The following is a 24918-nucleotide window of genomic DNA, read 5'->3' as shown; positions in this document are numbered from 1 at the left end:
CTCTCACTGCTGGGAATCATAATCCTCCAGTTTTTAATGCCCTCCCACTGCAATTTTGCAAAATAACACATGAACAATTTCAACTACTTCTTCTTTAAAAATGGGTGGGACAGGAGATGTCACTGGGTGGCTGGCCCCAGTAAATGAAGTAGGTCCAGAGCCCTATGCCAGAGCAAGTTCTCCTATTTGGCTGATTAAGACCAGCATTGCAGCTGGAGGCTAAAAAGGATCAAGGAGCGACCCAGTGAAGTCCCTGAAGGAAGTTAGGAAATAAAGTCCCAGTGAGTCAGAGCAGACTGGTTCAGTCAGAGGCAGGTGAGAACTATCAGAGGGACTGGAGAACGTCCCGGAAGGAAGCCGAAGGTGTTTCTAAAGCCAAGGAAAGCAGCAAGGGGGGATTGAAGACTGGTGTCTTCAAGCCAGAGAGTCAGGACTGGAAAGGGCTGAAGGCAGGAAGAGCAGCAGAGGGAGATGCCTGCTGGCTCTGAGCCAGAGCCAAGGGCCAGAGAGGGCTCAAGGCAGGGGTACAGTAGAGGGACTTACCCGCGGACATCTCCAGGGCTGGAAAGCTCGGCCCAGAGGCACCATGAGAGGTGATGCTCCACTGCTAGGATGCTCCCAGCATAGAGGCTGAGGGGGTTCTCACTAGGAAAAGCAGGGATGCATCCCAGGACAGGAGAGGACTAGGCTGAGTGCTGGGGTGTGGTGAGGGAAGCTGGAGATGTGATGAGGAATGCTAGGGTTGTATGTTGCTCTTACCGTTTGGACTATGCTGGAGGACTGCTGGTTTATGGTGCTGGGACAGGTTCTGTTATGATTTAGTGGCACAGTACTTTTGGAATACATGAACGTCACACCAGCTATGTGTATATTTGGACAAATGCTTTGGACTATTTCTGGGGACTTAGAAGGGGGGGAAACTAAGGCAGGTGCGCTTGCCACATGAGGGTGCTCTGGTAAGGCTGCCCTCTTACAGAAGGGAAAAAACAAGCACTCCCTAACATTTTGTTTTAACTTGTTTCACTGTATTCCAGGCCATTCCAGCAAGTGAATGCTACAAAATAGGGAAAATGCCAAGAGGATACCAAAGGCAATAGAAGAAAGTACTTGCTGAAGGGATCTCCCCACCCCCTACATTCTCCTACATTGCAGCTTAGGGCCTCCCTAATGAACTGTCCAAGATAGAAGCCGAGAATAGCTTGCATGCTGCATTGTACTGCCAAATAAATACATAAATAATAATGAGGGAATGCTTATGAAATAGTGATTGTCTGGGGCCCCCCTGGAATCTTCTGCAGTTCTTCTTGCTAACCTGATACCAACACTGGGAGGTGCAACAGAGCAAGCACCGAACTGTGAAAACTGTGATTTCACAATCAATGTGTGTGCTGTTCTAGCAGGTTAGTACATAAGCTGCTCAGACGAAATGTAAACCATATCTCCCACTGAGTAAGCACACTCTTTCTGGCTTTGCTTTGAAGAACACAACTGTGTTATGTGCAAGCGGCAGAGTCTCGCAGTGCCAGCGACACAGAAATCAGAAAGTTGAGTTTTGTAAATTAAGGATGCATTGTTCTTTGTCTTCTGAGGTATGACTCACCCTGGAGAGTGATTTATTTATTTATTCATTCAAAAAACTATTCCTTCTATGCGCCCCCCCATCTTCCTCACTCTCCAAAAAAGAATATTAACAATGAGTGAAATCAAAGAATTCAACCCTGACCTCCTTTTTTTTAGCTTCCTGTGAAAGGCACTCAAGCAGACTCTGGCATGTTGCAGTTTTCCCCCCTCCCTGTCCCCAAATTCTCTCCTAGAGCATAAAAAGAATGGCTAGGAAATCACAGCTCTGAGAGTCGGGAGTCAAAGAATACCTTGGCTACCCTGACAGCTTCACACAAGCTATTGCTATGCTCTTTATGATAAGACATGGCATATAACTGACCCTTATTATTTATTAATTATAATTATTATTTTTAGTACTGTAGCTCCTAGGAGCCCCAATCATACACCAGGCCCCCAGTGGGCTAAGCACTGTACTAACAGAACAAACATTACTATTGGCCCCACCTTGCAGTTCCACTACTTCAAACATCTGTTTATCTAGGCACTGGTATGTTCCTAATCATTGGAGAATTTTAGCACCTCACACATGTTCATGCATTTACCTTCACACCACATCCGTGAGGAGGGACAATATTATTATAATCCTCAGTTTTACAGATAGGGAATTGGAGCACACAAATAGCAAGACTCCAGTTCAGCAAAGCACATAAGTGGGTGCTTAAATGCTTTGCTGAATCAAAGCTTAAGTGAATTGCTCAAGGTCTCTCAGTCTGTAGCAGAGCCATCTAGCTAGAGTACTGGTTCAGTGCCCTAACCACAATACCATCCTGTCTTCTAGTGACTACTACAATATTTTTCTTGTACAAGAGAGGGGAGATTCAAGGAATTCACCAATTGCCTTCTGGTGCCAGTCCATGGGGAATGGCGGAGGAGGAGTAGAGGTGGGGTTAGCAGAAGTGTGTTGCTCTGATTTCCACCATGCCATGCGGGCTCTCAGAAGCCCTGGGCTAAGGATCACTGGAAACGTAATTTGCCAGTGCCAGACCACTAAGACATCTTCTTGAAAGGTCATAGAAGGATTTGGGCCCTTGTATTCGAAAGAACAGTCATGAAGACATACAGCCTGGTTTTAGTTCATGTGGAATTGCCTTCTATTTCTATATATATGTTTGAAGACCATTTAATTTGAGGTTGGACATTCTTTACAGGAATTATTTCCCTTGGAAATAAAGAGTAGCAAGGAAGCAAGTAACCTCAACGAGTCTGTACAGACTGCTGTGGGACACAGTGACAAAGGAATGACTACAATACAGGATCAGGTGTCTCACAGGTAGCTCCTGAAGATGTGAACTAATTACACCATATTAAAGTTCTCTAGCCCACAGATATGCAAAGACCCCTTCCCAATCTCATCTTTCATATCTTCAGCACGTCTCTCTCCCTCTTTCTCCACATGAAAGCTGCATAAGAAAAAACTTGCTCTCTGGAGTCTGCAGTTATTTTATCCACCACAAAACTCTGACCTTGATGTGTACTAATTAGGATTGAAATAGACTAATAATACAGGTTGGCAAGGTGGAGCTTTGTCAGTATAAAAGAGGCCTTTGAAGATAACAGTCATTTACACTTTCATGATCTCATCCCTACTGCTCAGAAGAGAGAACATAAGCTAATAATGTGGAACTCATCTAGGGGCATTCTACACACAGCAGCAGAATATCATGTCTCCCCCTCCAACTTTTATTCAGGATGGCAAATTCGATCTGCCTGGATTCTTTTAAATTCAAACACAGATTATGATTAAAAAAAACTTTTGTTAATAAGCAGACCTCTGATGATCTAAAGATGCACTGGTTTGTTTTATTGACTTAGAGAAAGTAAATGACATATCAAATGCAACCTTCATACTCTAACAGATGAAGTCACCTTGAGAAAAATGATACCTAGCAGAGTAGTATGAAACCGCTCTCCAGAGTATAGCTTTGATTTACAAGGTGAAGTAAGGTCTCCATCATGTGAACATATATTTTTAAAGTTACTTTGGCTTAGAGTGTACTGTGGGTTTTTTAAAGTAGATAACTGAGAAACTGTTGCTCATTAAAGTACTAAATGAAGTGGGTGACTTGTGAAGAAAACGATAGCTCTTGAAAACAGTATTAAAGTCTCTGCTTTTCTAAACACTGAGCTAATGATTTACATCAAACTGGTTTACAGAAGATCTGCAAAGCTGAAATGAAAAATGAGTTAAGCCCAGAAAAATGTGCTGAAAGCCCCAACTAACTGGGCTGTGGGACACATTCAACCCATAAATACATTTAACATACCTTTTAAGAAATGTTTTCCTCTCTCTGTGAAATCCTCTGGCACTTCCTGTTTAGTTGAGGAATGCATCTTACTGTAACATTGTGGATATCAGAAATTCCATGCAGCCCTATGGCACCAGTGAAGTCACAGAAAGCTGTATCTTGTGATTCTTTAGGCAATCAGAAAATGCCAGAGGATTTCATTTAGAGCAGGAAAGTAGTAAAAGAAAGGTAAGTGAAAATGTAATGGCCTCCCCTCCATCCCTAGGTCATATAAGTGGGGGTATCAGCCCTAGTATCTAGGTTTATTTCAAAGTTAATGTTAACTTTGCAATTCACCTTTCAATGCTACTTTGACTAATTTCAGATCAGGACAAATCTAAATCTGTAGGAGAAGAGATATAAACCGTAAACGTTGAAGTCCAAGTGTGGGATTCTCAAAAGCACCATGGAGTTTATACTCCTAAGTCACTTTTTGAAAATCCCATCCAAAGTGCACAAACTGAACCACATGCACAAGTCTTTGTAGGACTGGAGCCATTGGCCAGCATCTGCAAAGTAAGTGCCTAAAGTTAGGCCCCTAAATATGTGGCCTGAGTTTCAAAAGTGCAGACCACTCTCGGCTCCTCTTGGCTCCTAGTCACTTGCCGTCATTTCATCTCTTAGCAATTTGATGTCAGTGGGAGCTGTAGGGGCTCAGCACCTTTCAAAAACAGGCCATTTAATATAAGTGATGAAATATGGATTTGTGCTCCTAACTGTAGGTCCCTCCATTTAAAAAGAATGGCCTTCATTTCCATTTTGTACCCAGGTAGTATTACAATAGACTAGAGAATGAAAATAAATGTACATATAGCTGGAACTACACAGTACAATGAATATTGTAATATAATATAAAACAATGTTCATCTTAATATCTGATTACTATTTACTAAAAAATGTTGCAAAATGGCACATATGAAGACATGAATAATTAACATTAGTAAATAACAAGAAGCCAGAACTTTGACAGTCTGAGGATATCATTTTTTTTCCGTAGCTCAGCATGAATAAGGAAAACTATTGTATGTTCTGCATTAAACCACTGATAAAGTAACCACAATTCTTTTCAAAACAACTTGGAAATGTTCCTCCCGCCTCCATGTTTCAGGAAGATGAGTTGCACTTCCTGCATCTCAAATTATGTCATCTGACTAGACTTTCTGCTAGGAAAGATCAGTAAGATAATAGCTCTTATCATAATCATGGATACTTTCACACCGGCAGCTATATCTAAAACTTGACTGATCCCAATTAAGCCCCCCTAAATGCATTGAAGGCAGCGGTTTTGCCGGGGTAAGAAGTGCACAATAAGGTCATTGGAAAATGATTGCTTAACTCTTTAAGAAACCACCTCAAAACTGAAGGAATCTTGATGTGTAGTTTCCTGCTTTATTTAAAAGGGTATGTCAAGACAAGTAACCCCAAATTTGACCTACTGTACATTTTTGTTAACGCCTGTGTGGAAAGTCCAGGAACTGTGCGTGTTTAGTTTTAAAAATAAATACTTCAAAGCTCATTATTTCTAATGAGGGAAAATAATGGCAGTGGCTGAGCAATCATATGTAACCTGGTCTGTGTGTACAATGGAACAAAAAAAAATTTCAATCAGAAAATGTATTTCATTTTCAAGACTCCTAAGAGTTCTTATAAACAACAGTAAGAACAAAACTGATCAAAGCCATTCTGACTGTCTTTTTAAAATGACCTAAAACTGCAAAGTGACAACAAGAAGCCAATTTAAATTCCTTTAAAAGAAAATGCCATATTTTACATATTTTGTGAACATGATCCCAAAATGATGAGTTAGCTGCCCTTGTGTTAGTCTCTCTTGCAAGTGAATTAAATACAAAATAGCTTGCTCCCACCCCATCCTCACATGCTCCTTTAGCCAGTCTGAACCTATAGATAAGCTGATGATGAGACACTAAAAGGCAAAAGCAGACAATTACCTAGGCAAATGTTTGAAGGATTTGGGCCCTGGAGCAAAATGCTGTTTACTAAAGACTGAAAGCGCCATTTGTACTTAGCACAACCAAGTCTGTCTGAACTCAGTCGTTCTGGATAGTGGCCACCAGTGGACTCGGAGCAAGGTTTATAGGTGTGAGATAACATCACACTCCTGTCTGTGTTTCATTGCCTCAGGGCTTTTGCAGTATTTTTAAACAAGAAAATGCAAGCACCAACAAAAGCATATTATAACATCTGTCTTTATGTTCACTTCTTGCACTGGTTAATCATTTATTTTTATGCTGCAGACCATCCTGTCAAGATTCAGAGCCAGATCCTCAGGTGATGTAAATCTGCCTAGCTCTCTTGAAGTCAGTGGAGCAATGCCAGTTTACATCAGCTGACAATCTGCTCCATAGTTTTCACTTAATTTCATCTCTTTCAAATCTTACTGCAAACCAATAGTGTTTCCAATATGTACGTCTTTCTTCTTTTCCTTTAAAAACCCCTTGGAAACATACATATCAGTCAATTTGTGGAAAGAGTCCAGAGAGATTAGTAAATGGGAAGGTAGGGAGAGATAAGGGACTTTGCAGCACAGGGGCCACCCCTTCCCTCTCCACTTCTCTCCACACTTCATATACACATTCATCTCTGCATGGTTATTATCATTGATGATATGGACAGAAAATGGAGGACTCAGGGCATAAATGGAGGGGATAAAAAGATGGTAGGAAAACTGTTGCGCAGATGAGCAATCTTCCATCTGTATTATGACCCAACACCATAATATCTGAGAGTTGCATATACATTAGTGGCTGTGTTCTCACAACATGCCTATGAGGTAGGGAAATGCTTTTGTCCCTATTTTACAGATGAGAACTGAGACAAAGAGAGATTAAGTAACTTGAACAAGACCTCACAGGAAGGTTGTTGCAGAATTACAAATGAAACCCAAATCCCTTTAATTCCAAACAAGTGCTTTAACCCCGAGATCATTCTTCCTCTCCACCTTCCTGGTGGAGGAAACATTGCCATTAACATACCTGACAGAAAATAAACCTTGATGGACCATGGGCCACAATTCCCTTTTCCTCCACACCTGAAAGACCTTGAAAAGAAAAGTACAGCAGAAAGGGCATGTATCGGCACAGGGGTTAGGACCAATAACAGGAAAAGAACAGAGCCAGAGAACAAATCAGAACCTGACTCTGACATAACATTTTAATATGCAGGACAAGGACTAGCCAATATCAGAGTTTCTGAAGGTCACAAGTCTATCTATGGTTATGTCTACTCTACAGACACTACAGCAGCACAGCTACGGCGTTGCAGCTGTAGCCCTATAATGCCATTAAATTGCTACAGCGATGGAAGGGGTTTTGCCATTGCTGTAATTAATTCAGCCTGTCAGGAGACAGTAGCAAGGTCTACGGAAGTATTCTTACGTTGACCTAGCAGTGTTTATACCAAGGTTTAAGTCTGCTTGATAGCTCTGGCAGGGGTGTGAGTGATGTAGCTAGGTCGACCTATGTTTTAGGTGTAGGCCAGGCCTAAGATACCTGAACAGGAGAACAAGGGCAGGGAGGGGACAAGAGAACAGAGAACCAGAGATTGATGGAAGATGAGTTGATGGCAAAGGGAAGCTTGCATTGCACTTGCCCATGTTTGTACCACTTCTGTGTCAACAAACTGACAGCCTTGGGAACTGGAGTACTCTAACATCACACCCCAAGCACTAAATTCTCAAGAAATGGAAGGAGCAGCAGCAGCAGTAGCGCAAGACAAATCCATGGGAAGATACTGATAATACTAAAGCAGCAGGAGGTATGTTTTCAGTGATTGTGTGACAAACTAGATGCATGTCTCCCATGTCCAATCCACCAGCACAGTCCTATAAAATTGCCTCTTAGAGAATAGCCGTCCCTTATGTTTTACTGCAGGATTAAGCTGTTTTTGTTTTATAAATCCATTTTCCTTTAATTTTTTTTTTAAAGGATGCTGCATCAGAGGATCAGGAATGTGTCTTTTAAAGAGACAGCATTTCCTCAGTCTCTCTATTCCCCCCCTCTCTAAATGTGAAAAATAAGTAATAAGACAGACTTTGCTGGAGATGTGTTTAACAAGGCCTTCATTGTTTCAGACAGGTGTGAGACTGGAACTGATTCAGAACCAACAACCCCAGTCTCAGAGCCAGCTCTGTGAGCTGAAAACATGCACCAACCATCCAGTAATACCACTGTAGCCAGCCAGAGACTCAACAATTTAAGGCTTAACACACACACAACATAAATCAGACGAGGATGTACCAGCCAACAGTCAGCTTCTTGGGCAGATGCCTGCAGACTGTCTGTGCAGATCAGACCCTGCCTGTTTGGGTTATTAGAAACATTTTTTTTTGTCATATAAAGAGATGCTGGGTGGAGCAGCTAGCACAGACACATTTATGTTTGCCCTATCTTGTTCCAACAGCCCTCGTACGTACGCTGTTTGTGAGGTAGTACTTCTTGTAAAGTTGCTTTATTCAAAACACAGGAGGGAATGAATTACATCTTAGGGAAATGTTTAATGTCTAGAACTCACACGTACTTGCTACTCTCTCAAAGAAAATTATTCCCTGTCCATGAGCTTTTATGAGGCTCTGAACATGACCAAACAAGCACAAGAATTAACACAGTTGCTTACTCTCATATACATTTCCTCCACTTTTCTAGGAAAACCAGTTTTTAGTCTCTATTCTCCATCTCCTGATACCTGCTTTGAACTTGTCCCTAATCTGCATTTGACTATAATTTTGATCACTCCCAGGATAGGTCAGAGCAATAATTTAGACTCTGGGACTAAGGAACCTCTCGGTTATGCTTGGTTATCCACGGTCTCATAAACCTGCCCAAAGAATTATTCCTCCTGCTGGTTTTGGAGATGCCAAGAAGGCAGAGCTGTAATAAAGGTGTGATATACAGGAGTGCTGATGAGAGACTCAGCTTTGATTCCTGGCCCCAATCACATGGACAGGATAGAAAATTTCACTCAGTGTTCTCTGCTGTACTACTTGCTTTCTGGAAAATGATGGAACCCCGTGGCCACCTCCTCCAGGTTCTTTTCCAGATTCAGGCGGCTTCATTTGCTCTATTTTTAGTGAAAAGATTCCATTTATTTCTGATGCCATGTGATAAAGGTGTGACACACAGAAGTGCTAGTAACAGACTGGTCTTTATCTCCTGTCATGTCACATGTGCCAATCCTGCCTCTCTCCACCCTTCAGTGGCTGTGTCCAGTGTTTGAAACTCTGACTCGCTAATGGCTGTCGTTTGGAACAGCAACAGCAGCTCTAGATCTCTACAGCCATTTTTGGCTGCCCCAGACTTCGCAGCCCTTACCTTCTAGTGACTGCTCGCTGATAACTGTAGTCGGGGCTCTGTGCACCCCTCAGAGGCCAGGACTGGGCTCTGAAGTCCTGATTTCTTAGTGGCTACAACAACCCCTCTGAATGACTCTTCTATCCCAGGGCAGCTAACTAAGACATGCACAGCTCTCTTTGCGATTCCTCTGCTTCTGTAACACTTATTGTCAGTGCTCACTTTCCCTTGCAGAGTGAAAGTCAACAGGCTGGCTGCTGCTCCCCCAATTCAGAGCCGATTCATAGCCTCTCCAATAATAGACCAAGGCACTCACAGCTGTGGAGCTGTGGCCATTTTCCTGTCACACACACCTGTTTGGTTTTATGCTTTTGGCTGGACAGTTTGAGCCACAGCTGCGAGTGGCCTTTGAAGGGTAGAGTCTCCTGAGTGGAATCAACATGATAGTCTGGCACAAGCAGCGAGGTATGCACTTAAAATAATAAAGAAGCTGAAAGTGAATTTACAGAAGTATTTGGGGGGCGGGGGAATGCCAACATGCTAATAATCAATGCATGTTTATATGCAAGGCAGGCAAATATAGTTTGCAAGTCCTGATTTGCAGTCTTTACCTGGCTACCTTCTTTATGCTCATTAATAAAGTTTTCACCTTTATAATGTATATAGCAGCTGCAGACATTTCTAGGTGATATTGTTGTTCATAAACTACGTAATACAGGGCCCAAATATGCTAATACTATTGCTTGTAAATTTGCACATGTGTATAGTCTCATTGATGTCAAACAGACTGTTCCTATGAGTAAAATTACTCACAAGCATATGTGTGTGCAGTCATTGGGCATATTTTGTAATCAGGATGTTTAAAATAAAATATACTGCATTTCAACACCTTTGTACATGGAGCTCCTGGGTAACTCAGAGGGACAACTGAAATCAACTTAAATGGTATGTTAGCCTAGCTTTAAACCATATTACACAAATAAATAATCACTCTGTCAAAGTGTTGCTATTTCTACAATTCTGCTTGACAAAACAATATACTAAAGAAAAGGGGAGCTTATAACAACTTCTCTGAATACTGAACTACTTAGCAGTGAATAAAACAAAGATCAAATGACATTTGGTTAGATTTTATTTTTGATCTTCAAGAAATTAAGAGAATCTATAATTGATCAAGTCACCTCTAAAAGTTTTCATCATTATGAATGATCAAAAGAGCAAACAATTTAAATTATTGTGGCCTAAATTTTCAAAAGTGAGTGGTGATCCATTTCTATTGCTGGATGCTCATCTGAAAATCTTGAAGTGTCTTATTTTTCAGAAGGTGGGTCATCTGCAGTTTCTGAAAACCAGGCCCCTTTAAGGTGTCTCAGGATGGTCATCCAAAAATGGAGGCAACCCAAATCACTACTCACTAGTGAAAATCTCAGCCGATCGATAAAAATTAAGAAATCTCTGAAACAGAGACAGAAAGAAAACACTTGTTAAAAATGTCAACTTTCTTTGCTAGTGTAGATTTTACACAATGTCTCTGAGTACATTTCCCACTACATCAATTCTTATATTTGAGATGTGTTAATGGAGAAAGAATGGTCATATTGCGACAATAATCTTGTTGAGCCTATAATATGCTTTTCTTCATACAATTTACTGTTTTTCATGATTTATCCAATCATATTTTGTTTTGTATGTAATCAAGCCCCTCTTTCCTTATGCACCATATGTATGGGATGCACAGGGAGCCTCTAAAGACAGGCAGACTCCAATGGTTTGGGTGGCTGCAGTGGTGTGCCTATTTATAGCTATACTAAGTGCTCAATGTGTATTTGTTATGCTATTCATGGAGAGAGTTCTGTAAGCCCCTCAGGACCATTACAGTAACTCTGTCCACACAGCCTCTTGTAAAGGCCACACCTGCTAATGTGACAAGGGAAATGTGCACTTTATATTTTATTTTAAAAGAAAAAATCTAGTGCATTAAAGAAAGCAGAGATAGTGAAGCTCTTATTTGCAACAGGAAAGTAGAATGAACAGTCCAGATTGTTTCATGGCAAGAATCTCTGTATGAATAGATTCATTATATTTGCATATTGCAGATCTGAAATTCACCCTCATGCAGAGGGCCAACACAAGCCCCACCATGCTATTTAAACCCTAGTATGTGTAGGCGAGGGCTCATGGATGAAAAGGAGGGTGCGGCACTTCTGTGTGCTATAGACTGGGGGGCAGTCATGCCAGCTCAAATAGTCTTGTGTGGAGGCAGAGCTGTGGGGGTGAACCTGGGAGGGGTCATTGGATCCGTGACTATATGGATTTAGCATGTAACCCATGTCCATACCCTGCACTCTATTGAATATTTGTATAAAATATGCCTTTTGAGGTATCATTTGGAAATTCAGAATTTGCTGGTCATTATTGTCCTGATAAAATGTGTGGGGCAATGTCGTATATGAAGTTACAAGATTCCACATAATCATGTTCTTAATACATGTTCCAAACTGAGGCTGGCAAATAGGCCTGTCTCAAGCAAAGGAATGTGTGCTCTGCTTAATTTGCATTTCAGCACTAAACAGAGTCATTAAGCAGGAAAGGAAATAAAGGGCACTCAAACAAGTGAAGAAAAAGCAGCAGGGAACATGCTTCCCTATACACTCTTTGTCTCCTGAATGTCAGCTGGAAACATTTTTCAAGAGGGGAACTGACACTATAAAAAGGAAGAACAAACCCCCCCACAGAACTCCCCATCTCTCTGCCCATCACCTTCATAGCACCTCAAGAATGAAGGCAGTAGCACTGGACTGGGGGAAGGGTCCTGACCTAAGAAGTTTAGTCAGTAAGCCTGCTGAGAGCATGTGGTAAGAAAACTTTGTTTTGAGTTTACCAATAGTTCGGTATATTTTTCTTATAACCATTTCTGACTTTTATGCCTCATTACCTGTACTCACTTAAAATCTCTCTCTTTGTAGTTAATAAATTTGTTTCATTGCTTTATCTAATCTAGTGTGTTTAAACCAAAGTGTTTGGGAAACTCCGGTTGCGGTGGCAAATTCTGTGCATATTATTTCTATTAAAGCAATAACGGACTTTATATAAGCTTGTATTGTCCAGGACAGGCCTAGGCAGCACAGGGCATAAATGTCTGGGGGAAAACCTAGTACTGGAGGTGTGTTGGGGTCACCCTGCAGTATAACCAAGGCTAGTAAGAGCCAAGGTGTGTCTGTCTGGCTGCAGCACACACACAGACATAGCTGGGAGTGACTTGCATGCTGGAGGCTGCTTGTGAACAGTCCAGGCTGGAGGCTACAGCCACAAAGCATTGTAAAGGGCACCTCGGGTTAGAGGGCAGGGGTGATACCACTACTCCTTAGTCTGGATTGCACCTTGTTTTGTCACATATGGCTTGGGGGGCAGTCATGCCAGCTCAAAAAGTCTTGTCTGGCGGTGGAGTTGTGGGGGTGAACCTGGGCGGGGTCCTTGGAACTGTGACTATGTGGATTTAGCGGTGTGGATCTCACACACCATGGATGTGAAGACTGTGGTTGCTACTCCAGCTAATAGGAATTGTAGCCTCCTGAGCTACCTGTAGGTGGGTTGACTTTACCCCCAGGCTAGTCTTGTCTGTATATAGAGAGGGGAGAATTTCACTCAGGGTAAAGTCATAATGGGAAATATCTGACTTCTGCTGGACTCATTTACAGTCAAAAGAAACACATATCTAAAACTTACAATGAAAACAATATTCGCATCATTTTATCTTTATTTTAATGTAATTATAACATTTAGAGATGTTTGTGATTTCCATGGCACAGCTGCTGAGCATTTCAGCAATTTGGAGAATATCTACACAGTACAACCTGGAAAAAAAATCAGTTGCAGAATCAAATTGGTATCTTCTGGCACATGAGTGCCATCAGATGAATAATAAGCTAGTTTCAGCTGGTTTTATTTTTTAGGATCAGGAGCTCATTTTTTATTTTTTGTTTATTTTATTTACCATGAGAGGTAATTTGAGCTCTGGTATCAAACAAGAAGTGTTCTGCCAAGAAGGGATTAAAAGGAGCAAATTCTATGGAAAGAAACTGGGTTTGTCAGTAAAAGACTAAGAGATTTTATTTACCAGAGTTTTGCAATCAGCACTTTTAATCTTCATCACAATTGGGCTATTCAAAGGCCAAGAACATGCTTCAAAGGCCATTAAAGAATAATCCAAAAACTAGTGGGTGTAGGACTTGAATGTGAAAATGTGATCAAATAGGCAACAGCTTGTGAGTGTCTGAAGACCAGGATAGTCAGTGCACCTGCCTGTTAGGCAGGAAGGTATTTTCACTGTCAGCAAGTTCACTGTGTTAATGTGAAAGGTGAGAGTAGTGGGAGAAGGAACCGTGCTAGAGCTCCAGAATCAGGTTGTCTAGTGAAAGAATACTAATTGCTCAGTGGCACAGTTGATCTGAATGGCAAATATGAAACTCAAATAAATAATTGCATGACTTAAATAATTGCATTAAGGGCTCAACCTTGCATGGTACTGAGCACTCTTAACTCCCACAGAAGGCAACAGGGAGGGAGGGAAATCACAACCTCTAAGTGCTCAGAATCTTGCAGGATCAAGCCAGGAATTATTTTGGCACTGTGGCAAAAGTGTAATGGTGTTAAGGAAGCATGAAATTAATCTAAATTATTTCAACTCTTCTCTGTTGAAAACTGAAGGCAACAACAATTAGTGAGAATGCGAACCAGTAAAATATCCCTGGCCAGATTCTGCTCTCAGCTGCACTGTAAGGCCAGGAGAACTCCTTGTGACTCTAGTTTTGTGATGGTGCAAATGAGAACAGTTTGGCTCAGTAAGCCTATAAACTACAAAAAATATTTGTGATGTTAATTAAAGACTGGAACAAGGACATTTGTTCCTACCTGAAAATTGGATTTCTGTAAAAAGTCTTCACCAATCTGACATCATGCTTAGCTCCACCTTATCCTGGGATAGACCAGACAGAAAATTTTGTGGCCAGGTCTCAAGGGCTAGATTTTTTAAGCTATTTAGACACCTAAAGATGCAAATATGTGGGATTTTCAAACATGCTTAGGTATCAAATTCCCACTAGGCTACTATCTGCATCTTTAAGTGCCTAAATATCTTTTAAAATCTGGCCCTAAATGACTTGCCCAAAGACACACAGGAAGTCTGTTGCAGACCTGGAAACAAAATCCAGGTCTCCTGACTCCCAGCTTTCTGCCTTTAACCCAAAACTACCATTCCTCCAGTCAGATTTGCTCTTTCAGCTAGGACCTTCCTGTGAACACTGGGAATGGAACAGATAAGAGAGAGCTTGGGTAGCAGAAGACCTTGCTAGGGGACTGAGAAGCCATTATTGCCTCGCCTATAATACCCTTTGTATCTTTGGAATTTCAGAGCCATTGTATATTTGTCTTCATATTCCTTTAAACCTACAAGCATCAGGAAATTGCCTGGCTTACTCCACACTATGATGGGCCTACCTCTCTCCATCAGAGTCTGCAGTTGATTAAATAGCTGAATCACTTCAAGTCCAGCACAGAACTTTTTGGAATTGAAAATAAGGGGATAGAAAGTATTCCTGAGAAAGGCTTCTGCCATGGGGCTGGACGTACTCTCTGGAGCCCTGCCAGTTGATGAAGAGCTTGTTTCATTGCTCTGCTCTTCCCCAGGTGAGAGAAGATGGAGGAGAGATAAGTCTATGCTATAGAGCAGCAGTTCCCAAACTGTGGGATGTGTACCCCAAAAGTATGCAAGCCATCTCTGGCAGGTACGCAGGAGAAATTGTGTAAAGGTAGATTTTATTTATTATTTTATTTATTGCACTTTCATAATAGGCTACTCACATGAAGCTTTAAAACTCTCTGGGAATTTGTTATATAAAATATGGTAGTTAATGTACTTCAAGATGTATCAACGAGAACACAGACACACCGAGACCCTAAGGTGCAGATCCCTCACCTCCAATCACTGTACAGAGTGGGTTCAGTTGCCCAGCAACTGTCCAGTCTAACTGAGCTCAGAACTTACTCAGGTTCTGTTTTTTTTTCAGTTGTATATGTCGTACTGTAACTATATCTGTATGTAACGGTGACATATGGATAGGCAGCGAAAGACAGGTAGTGTTAAGAAGAACACACAAAGTATCAGTGATGAGAAGGATAGGGGTACATGAGCAGCTGGTACATCTGGAAAGGGGTACATGGGCAGCGGGTAGACCTGAAGGGGGGTATGCAATAAGAAAAGTTTGGGAATGTCTGGTTTACAGGGAAAAAGTGGAACTGCATGAAGCACACTGAAATGATGATAGGCAGAACACATTGGATATCTGTGAGGAAAACGCACTAGTTTGAAATGAAGTTTTCCCTTTAACAGGCAAAGTGAGAGATTTACACTTCTGGCATCAAAAACTCTTAGCTGGCTTTGGTTTATTCCAGCAGCTCTGGTGTTAGATAGCTGACTGAACCTGTATCTGAAATAAGATGTATTCAACGAGCTCCAGAATATTTGGCAATCTAAGTGGAAATAAGAAATGTCTGGGGAGTTCACAGAGATTTTATCTCATCCTGGAGATTTACAAAGCATAGTCCAGGGAATTCCCAAAAAGTTTCATGCCCATGAACAGGACTGCAATTTGTCATTGTTTTGACTGAATGAAAACATAGAGTGAGATTATTGGTCGGTAGCAGCAAAGCAGTGACCCGTCTAACAGAGCGAGACTTTTTAGGCCTTGTCTACACTACACAGTTTTGAAGTGGAGGTGCACACACTGAAATGCTCCTCTTGACGAGGTAACTCCCCTGCTATGCTGACATAATAAGCCCCAGGCCTCTCATCAATGTGGTTTTATGTCGGTAGAGTTGAGGCGATGCAGTGTCTAATCACACAAACCCAAACATCCTTGCGCCGCCTCCTGCCCCACCCCTTCCCCTTTCTCTGAGAGGGAGTTTGGATTCAGGAGAGGGCTCAGGGCTGGGGCAGAAGTATAGGAGGAGGTGAGGGGTGTGGGCTTTGGCTGGGAGGCGCTTACCTCAGGCAGCTCCTGATTGGTGGCGCAGCAGGGCTAAGACAGGCTCCCTGCCTGCCCTGCTCCTGTGCTGATCCCAGAAGAGGCCAGGATGTCCCTCTACCAGAACGCTAATATAGCTACAGTGGTAGTATGCTTATCATGTCTTACAAGAGCTATTTTGTGACACAATAAATACATTTGATATTGAGGATTTGGTTCTCTTGTAGAACATCCACTGTTCATTTTTTAAAAGACAAACTGCTGAGATGATTTATATCAATTTAACTGATCAGCACTTAAATGTAAGTCAAAGAAACACACTGTACTCTTGGAAAAAAACAGATTTCTCTGTCTGACATTCACTAACACATTTAAAAGATAAGTGAAGAGATCATTCCTCTTAGGCCTGAAGAAATCTCTTTGCCCTATTCATGAAAATCTGTAGAGTTGGATTTTGGCAGCCAGGCATACACAGGTATGTGCGCACACTACACACACAATCATGAAGGAAGACAGGGTGCATGGGACAAAAGTTTTCCAGCCCTCTCTTGAATCGTCTCCAAAGTTGTGGAGAGGATGCTCTGCAAACCATCTGCAACAGGAATGATGGCAGAACGTTCTGGGGTTAGGAGTAGGGCAAAGGTCCATACCTTGGTTTTCAAACATCCTTTGACCCAATGGCAATGGCAACTATATTTTCCTTCCACCAAAGCAGATTTGTCACACTCCTAACAGGAATAATCTGTATCAAATGTATTTGAATATTGCTGCTTAGAATACTGTACAGGTGTAGGTATGGGGAGAAACTGGTGTAGGAATGCAGGCAAATGTGTACACTTGCTCTTCCAGCCATTGCCTAAGGAAGTCTGAATTTGATCCACACCCCTCATTATCCATTTCTTTTTTTAGATTATATAATTATCACAATCACAGATGCAAAGAAACCAGCATAAATGTACAATCAAAAATTGTTTGAAAATATAGTGCAGACATGTAATCAGTAATGCTAAGGTATGAGATATCATATTTAACCTTTTTTAGATAGCTTTAGTGGTAGAAGTACAAAGGATGCAATTACATGACCTACGGGGTATAAATAATCATAATAAACTACTCAGATTAATACAAAAAATGATATTCCATTAATAAGCTATATACTCATTGTAAGCACCCACAATTAAAGGAAAATATATTAATCGAAAAAGAGGGAGCTACAGAGTCACCCAGAGAGAACATATTTAGAAAAATAAAAGTATTTTTATATATTACACAGTGAAAAAACAATTCACTGTCCTGGTCTTGAGTGTCTGCCTGTCTGTCTGCAGTAAGATATCAGTCAATTCGAACTCTCTAAAGTGTCTTAAAAATTACATTTTACACTTAAGCCAAAGAGATTCTCAGCAGCAAATGTCACTGACTGCTGGGCCATTCTGAAACCCTACCCTATGAACACTTCTAACACTGTTAACCTATTAGAGAAACAAGGTGGGATCAACACAGCTACAACAACACTGCAAACTATTAGCCTATGACCTATCAAGCTGATTTAAAAGTGGGGGGGGGGAAATTGGGACAGGATACAGTTGTAATAGGAGCAAAGCCATTTAAATTCCTTGTGCTTACACATAGTTCTTGATTCCACTACAGTGTTTCTTTAGTACATGGGAACCCTGATAAACAGGGCTATTTTCAGTGGAACAAGATTATGATAGTATGGACCTTGAAATGTCTCTTAAACAAAGCATACTGGGAGAAGACAAAAGGTTGAGTGGTAACAAGAAAATCTCAGTTTTAATGTTCCTTACTCATCCAAAGAGTAGATCTTTACATTAATAAAATAAGCACATAAATAAATAAAAGTCTTTGTTTTGTTTATAAACTGCAGCATTGGTTAAAAGTCTGTCAACATTTTAATTATGAATTCTTCTTTCCAGGGTCTTTAAACTTGGCCATAAAAATGTAGTCCCAGATGAAACTTAACATATTAAGTTACAGTTTTTTTAAAAAAGCTCTGATTTTTTAAGGCTATCAAGGTGTAAAAAGAACCAGAAGTGTGTTGTTGAAGATGATTATTTGCTTTTTCTAGACAGGAAAAATAGCTCTCTCTTATTTATTTTTCAAATTTATGGGTGATTAATAAATTGTGAGTTGGAAACACTGTTTTGGCTAATTTAAATTAACCAAAACTATGAAGTTCTTTCCTTGGAAATATATGTAAACATATTTTACCTCTTAAAATGGCTTATGGTAGATACTGTGCATTGGCTCAACTCTAATGGCCCCACAGGAGAAGATTCTTGGGTCAATGATCTACAAATTTAAAAATATTTACGTTGGCCCTGACAAGACAAATTGTAATAGAACCATATAATCCATATTTTTAAAACTTTCTCTTTATGTATCCACCTACTCCAGTCAACATTATGAATAGCAAACTTCCTAGTTATATATTTACTCACTAGTCCAGAATGACACCACAGGAAACTCAATCACAAAAGTATATTCTTAAATCATAGTAAAAGGCCATACCTAACCTTTCAAAAGCAACAATCTGGGCCCAGCTCACACTGCTCTGCCTGTTTTTAGTTTCTTTGTTTTCTCTGCACAAAAAGGGAGTGAGTTAAGGCTGAATAGTTATCTGGATTTTCAGCCTTAACTGAATTTCCTTGTTTTTGGGATGTTAGGTCAGGTCGTTAACATTATAGGCTTGGTACTAGCACAAAGTAATCTTTCAACTTGAAACATGTGTGATGTGGTAACCGCTCTTCTCCCCCCACCAGCTTTTGTTGGTGAACTGGTATGGTTAGATCTTTCAAATGAACAGGTGTACTTTCTCCCTTCTTGTGATATGAAAGAAGCATAAAACTTGATTACAGCAATTTATGATCTCCTAACTTGCATGGACTTGTATCCATGACACAAGCAGCTTTATGTTCAAATTCAAGACCTGGTAAAATAGGAAGTTAAAATTAACCTCAAGCCCTTTATAGATGAAAACCTCAACAAATAAACAGTGGTTTAGTGGCATGGCAACCTGCCCCTTTAAATCTATGAACTAGCCCAAGATGTCTATTTTGAGTTAGTTGTTTTTTAAAAAAAGTCGGATTCTGATGAACAGAGGAGTAGCCTGTGATTCATACTGGGGTGAGTTAAAGCAAAGTTTAAAACCACCAATTAAAAGCCTGCACTATACCTTTCTCTTGTCTATAAAAAGCCTAATGCTCTCTTCATTCAATAGGTGGTTACATAAAGTATGTGAAGCTGCAAATATTTACACATCAGCAGAGTAATAATATGGAAGATGTCAGAGGTATTTCATTTCTGTCAGGCTATATTTTGCAATTTAATGATGTTATTTAAAAAAAAAAACACCCTCAAAGACCTGGCTCCTTAAATGTAACATTGGAGCCCAGTCTGGAAATCAGACATTCTTCTGATTTTGAGAAATATATCAAAGCTCTGCTTCTCATTGACATGAAAGCCTCTTTACACTGCTGGGATAGCATGGCCTCAAAATGAGTGTAAACAAAAAGGAGTCTTTGCATAAATAGCCCTAAATTTTGACCGAAAGAGGCTTTAGCCTTAGCCTTATTTTACTGTTAGTGGCTACAAGTCTCACCAAGCTGTTCAAATTGTGGACAGGCTAATGTGCAATTTTCATGGAGGGGTTAAAAAACAACTAAACAGATGATGTAGCATGAGAATATCAATGAGGAAACATTAGCAGTTCAATTGCACTCATTTTCTGACCTATTCCTATAAATTCACAGGCTAAATGTATCAAAATTGTATTTTAAGAAGCAAAGCAATATACTAAATACATTTCCGGAAGTAACAGCTGAATCCCTAGAGGAATGTGAAAAAGTTATATTGCTCCGAAGTTGCACTGCTGAAGAGTTTTAAAACAGAACAAGAAAAGAGGGATACTTGACGTTAAACCTGATACTCTGCTACGCATATAGTTTTCCAAAGTAGTTGAAGAATGCAAGTCTGCTACTAATACCTCTAACCCAAGTAGCCATAATAATACATTCATTTTCTTTTATAGGCATATATCTGAAGGCAGAAGAAATCAAACTTACTTTGTTCTCCAAATCAGACTCTAAGCAAGGGTGACTGCCTAAAGCCGTTAGAGACGTAAGACCAGATCCTCTGCTGGTGTAAATTGGAGCAGCTCCAGGAAGGACCTTTATGGTCCATGAACTTTTCTGCATACTATTTTTTGCAATGCAATTCATGATAGCATGTTGACTTCATTCAACAACTCACTTACTTCTCAGTAGTGGCCAGACCCAGACCCCATACGCACTGAAGTCAATGGGAGGTTTGCAAGTGACTTCAATGGCCCCACGATCAGGCCCGAGAAGATAAGGATACATAATGAACACTTTAGTTATGGAAGTAATACACTTTTCTACAAGTAGTGCAAAGAGTGCTGCACACTAACCCAGATTTTTAAAAATAGAACACTAAAGAAAAACTATTGATTTAAAACCACTATAACTAGTTCTATACAGAACATCAGGGGAGAAGCTTGATCAAATCTATTTCATTCTGACTGGAAGGACAAAGTTCAATTTCATCAAGCAACAGCATTTGCTAAGATAAATACGGTCATTTACCTTAATTTTAGATGTGTTTAATTATGCATCTGCATTTTTGACAATTTTGTAAAATATACAGTAGTTATCAGGATAGTTATCCGATTCAATGCCCACTGAATTTCACCTGATTTAATGGATGCAAAGTAAGAAGTTTTAATTCAAATAAAAGCTATAGAATATCCTTTTATCACACGTTTGCTCTTTCTAGCAGTGCAAGTACTTAGTTCTAGATTGCTCTTCTCTGCTAAACAATGGGCTGAGAGAGCTTTTGCGTGTGAATGGTTTCTTAGGAAAACCACTGCAAGCTGTTGACGTGTCTCCTTCACACATGCATATAATTAACTGACTAAATATTCATCAGGGAATACAGCTACATATACAAAAAGATCCAAGAACACAGATTTTTTTTTCTAAGAAGGCTTGAAGAATTACAGTCCCAAGACATCTGAGGATAACACAATGAACTCTACTGTCCAAGTGAAAGTTGCTACAGTAGATGCATTTTCAAAAGGTGCTAGACTTTAAAAAAAAATATTGTCACTTGTTAGAAAAAAGCTCACAGCTTTGTAAGGTAAGCAAAGAAAATCTGTTCTATGTGCCTTTCTCACCCTTATTTTCCTCCCACTGTGTTTAATCAAAACTTCACAAATGACCTTTGGAAATGGCATTGCCATTAGCGAGACAAGATGGGGCAGGTAATATCTTTCATGGATCAACTTCTGTTGATAAGAGGAACAAGCTTTCGAGCTACACAGCGCTCTTCCTCAAGTCCTGAAGAACTGCTTTTCATGTAGGCCTCCCTACCATCATAGTTACTGTGCTGTCTTCCATGCATCTCCTGGTTACCAAAACAACATTGTGGCAGGGGGAAAAGCATCCTGAAGGGCCATCTAGTACTGCAAACTGTGTTAAGACTCTGATGACCAACAGCGGTTCCTTCACTGTAGGGGAGGGTTTCACGTACTTACCCTGAATCTGACTCTGAGGCTGAGGGTTAAAAGCAGTGGTGTGGCTCAAAGAAGCTCGTGGGTTAGGTGTGGGGGCTGGGTGATGTGGGCTGACCCTCATGGCTGTGCGACGCAACTGCTCCAGTTCACTCAGACGCTCTGAAAAGGACAAGCTCCCGGGCTTTGTCTGCTCATCTAGTTTCTGACGATGTCCTAGTGTGGGAGGGGGGGAAAAAGATCAGAAAATCTCACTGACATATGCCTTTTTTTTCCCTTGATCCATTGGCAATGTACCTAACTGGCTAGTGGCCATCTGAAATTCAGCAAAAACTATTTGCTCCGTATTAACAGGAGACACAATCAAGTCATGCACAATAATTGTATCACAAAGTGGTGTAACTCCTATGAAGTATGGACTACTCGCAAAAAAAATCTGCTACAAGTCACAGCGCCCTATTATCCCTATTATTGTATATAAAAAAGGAGCATTTGGTGTGGTGAGGGCCTTTAAAATACATATTTTCAGCTTTTCTGACCTAAACCTGTACCACAGTAGTTCCTCAAGCATTCAAACCTAGATTGTCATAATTCACTGCAAGTAGACAAGTATATGATACTACAGAAATAAAACTCCAACCCCAAACAAATAATTCTCTAGGATGCCTTAGGAATTGTTCTTTACAAATAAACAGGAAAGGAATACAAGAAACAGTGTTTAACGAATGGAAATTATGGGGAAACAAAGTGTCTTTACTAATATCGGGAGTTTCCAAAACATTAAGAGTTGGACGGTCCCCTCCCCTGCTGTGCCCTGAAGAACATCTTCTTGCTAGATAATTCTGATGCTTTCATTGCTATCTTAAGTGGTGTAAGCCAGTGCACAGTATGCTCAGCCACCATCCCATGGGAGTTTCAAGGCCAGTGGCTATGGGGGAAGCCCTGGTGAGCCCTGCTCCAGCCTCCTGGTAAAACTTTGTGGGACTGCTGGTGGTGGGAGGGTGAGGTGTAGAGTATGTGTGCTTGGGAGACAGCCTTTGGAGAAAGCAGAAAGCAGGGGAATGGCATAGATCCAGCACAGAACTTCCAAGGCCTATTGGTTCAGGGGATGAAAGCCCTGTTCAGATGCACAAGAGCATCATGAAAGGACAACATTGCTTCATCTCTTTCCCCCTTCCTGGGGGTGGAGAGGAATTCACTAATTGCCTAAAAGTTTACACATTGTCACCACTTTCCATCCCATTTCTGTCCCTTTGCTTCCAGTTCTATATGATTAAGCTCACCGTCAAAGTATCTTGTCATTAGAGCCCGACATCATGTTGTTGAATGGAAATGAAAGATTCTAGGTCACTGGTTTCAATGTGGTCCTGTTTGAGAGTGACCAACCCTGTTTGCCAGTGTTTAAAATATAAACATATAGCTATCAATGTTGCACCTGAGACATATCACCAAATGAACAGAAAGTGATCTTTGAACAGTTTTGTCTGTCCCCTACTGTATAATACACTCTTTCCCACAGCTCTAACAACACTTTAATCAAGACATAGGCATTTTTTTCATTCTAGAGGGGAAATGTACATTTAAAAGCAGTTCCCAGTAGCTGCAATTCTAAAATTAAATTCTATAACTCGCATTATGGTTCCAAATTTCACTGGCTCAGTTTTCTTCCTCCTGCCAGACCCTTTGGCACAGCTTGCACTTTCTCAGATTCCACACTGCACTATAAATTATCTCAGGGAAAAAAAAATTAAAAAGACACAGTACAGAGTCGTGATTTTATCATTAAGAAGGCTTCAAGGGAAAAAAAAGAAAGAAAGACTTTCATCCAACACTTTAGTAGTTCAAACACAACTTTCTTTCATTTGCCAGCAATGCAAATCTGGATTCTGATTCAAGTCCTTAGCTTATGGCACTTGACTTGAATGCAAACACACTGAGTCACGCAAGCTGTGTACATATGTAAAAATGTCTCATACATTCTGATTATATTTAACATGAGCCTGCTGGATTGAAGGTCCTGGGCCAGGATTCAGTCTATTGCCGTAATATACATTATTCTCAATCTGAAGTTCAAATCAATCAGTTTATGCTTTTAATTTAGTGCTCTGTGTAATGTTTTATCCCTTTAGCTTCCCTCTTTCTCTGTCAGGTGCTGCTCTCACGACATCACATATTTTTCCTGTAGCATGGAAACTATGGGCTTGTCTGTACAACCCCTAAATACCTGGTGATCACTTGAGTAACCCCACTGAAGTCAGTGGGATGAGGGCTGGATAAAAGCTGGTGAGATGAGAGCTCCCCTTCCTGTTTCAATTTACTTTAAGCACTGTGAGAGTGCCCCTGCTCCAGTACCTCGGGTTCTTTAAACCCATTCACAAAATCCTCTCTCTAAGGCCAGGTCTACACTTAAAAATTAGATTGACCTAGCTACGTCATTCCAGGCTGTGAAAAAATTGTGCGCTCTATACAATGTATGGGGAGGGATAGCTCAGCGGTCTGAGCATTGGTCTGCTGCACTCAGGGTTGTGAATTCAATCCTTGAGGGGGCCATTTAGGGATTTGGGGTAAAAATCTGTCTGGGGATTGGTCCTGCTTTGAGCAGGGGGTTGGACTAGATACCTCCTGAGGTCCCTTCTAACCCTGATATTCTATGATCAACCTAACCACCTGTGTAGACGTGGCTAGGTCGACAGAAGAATTCTTCCATTGGCCTGGCATCTCTCTGAGAGGTGGATTAACAACATTGACAGAAAAAGCCTTTCCATCAATGTGCGATAATGGCAAACCTGTGCCACTGTAGTGTAGCTGTGGCCTAAGTTAGCAGTGTAGTTCAGTGTGAAAGCCTGGCAGCAGGAATCTCTGTGGCAAGAGCAACGGATTAGAAGGGGAGGATTCAAACTGGGACTTTTAAAATTCCATTGATGTAAATGTTATTTAGAAGATTTACGGGATCCCACTGGCTCCATCTTGAGGAAACTATCATTTGTTTTGTGTGGCAGGTTTGTGACGGGAGCTATTGAGGTATCACTGGAAACGTCATTTCAGGTAAGTGCCACTTACTGCAAAAGTGGGTTGTTGTTTTTTAATCAGCTGAGCTACTCAGCCTTTTTCTACTAGATGACCTTGGCAGGCAG

The 24918-nt window shown here is 40.8% G+C and overlaps 1 protein-coding gene across 5 annotated transcripts in view; it reads right to left on the bottom strand.

The window, feature by feature from the left end:
* The window catches only part of RUNX1 (RUNX family transcription factor 1), a 204281-nt gene that overhangs the window by 15253 nt on the left and 164110 nt on the right, over nucleotides 1-24918 (bottom strand). For 4 of the 5 annotated variants that reach the window (XM_030578270.1, XM_030578286.1, XM_030578276.1 and 1 more), the window contains one exon: nucleotides 21809-22000. The exons of the other annotated variant lie outside the window; for it this stretch is intronic. In XM_030578270.1, the coding sequence (XP_030434130.1) occupies nucleotides 21809-22000 (192 nt within the window). The remainder of the gene's footprint in view (nucleotides 1-21808; nucleotides 22001-24918) is intronic. 5 annotated transcript variants of the gene reach the window in all.

Source organism: Gopherus evgoodei, chromosome 1, assembly GCF_007399415.2.
Source record: "Gopherus evgoodei ecotype Sinaloan lineage chromosome 1, rGopEvg1_v1.p, whole genome shotgun sequence".
Classification (NCBI taxonomy): domain Eukaryota; kingdom Metazoa; phylum Chordata; order Testudines; family Testudinidae; genus Gopherus; species Gopherus evgoodei.
This window is presented reverse-complemented; position numbering and strand designations above follow the sequence as displayed.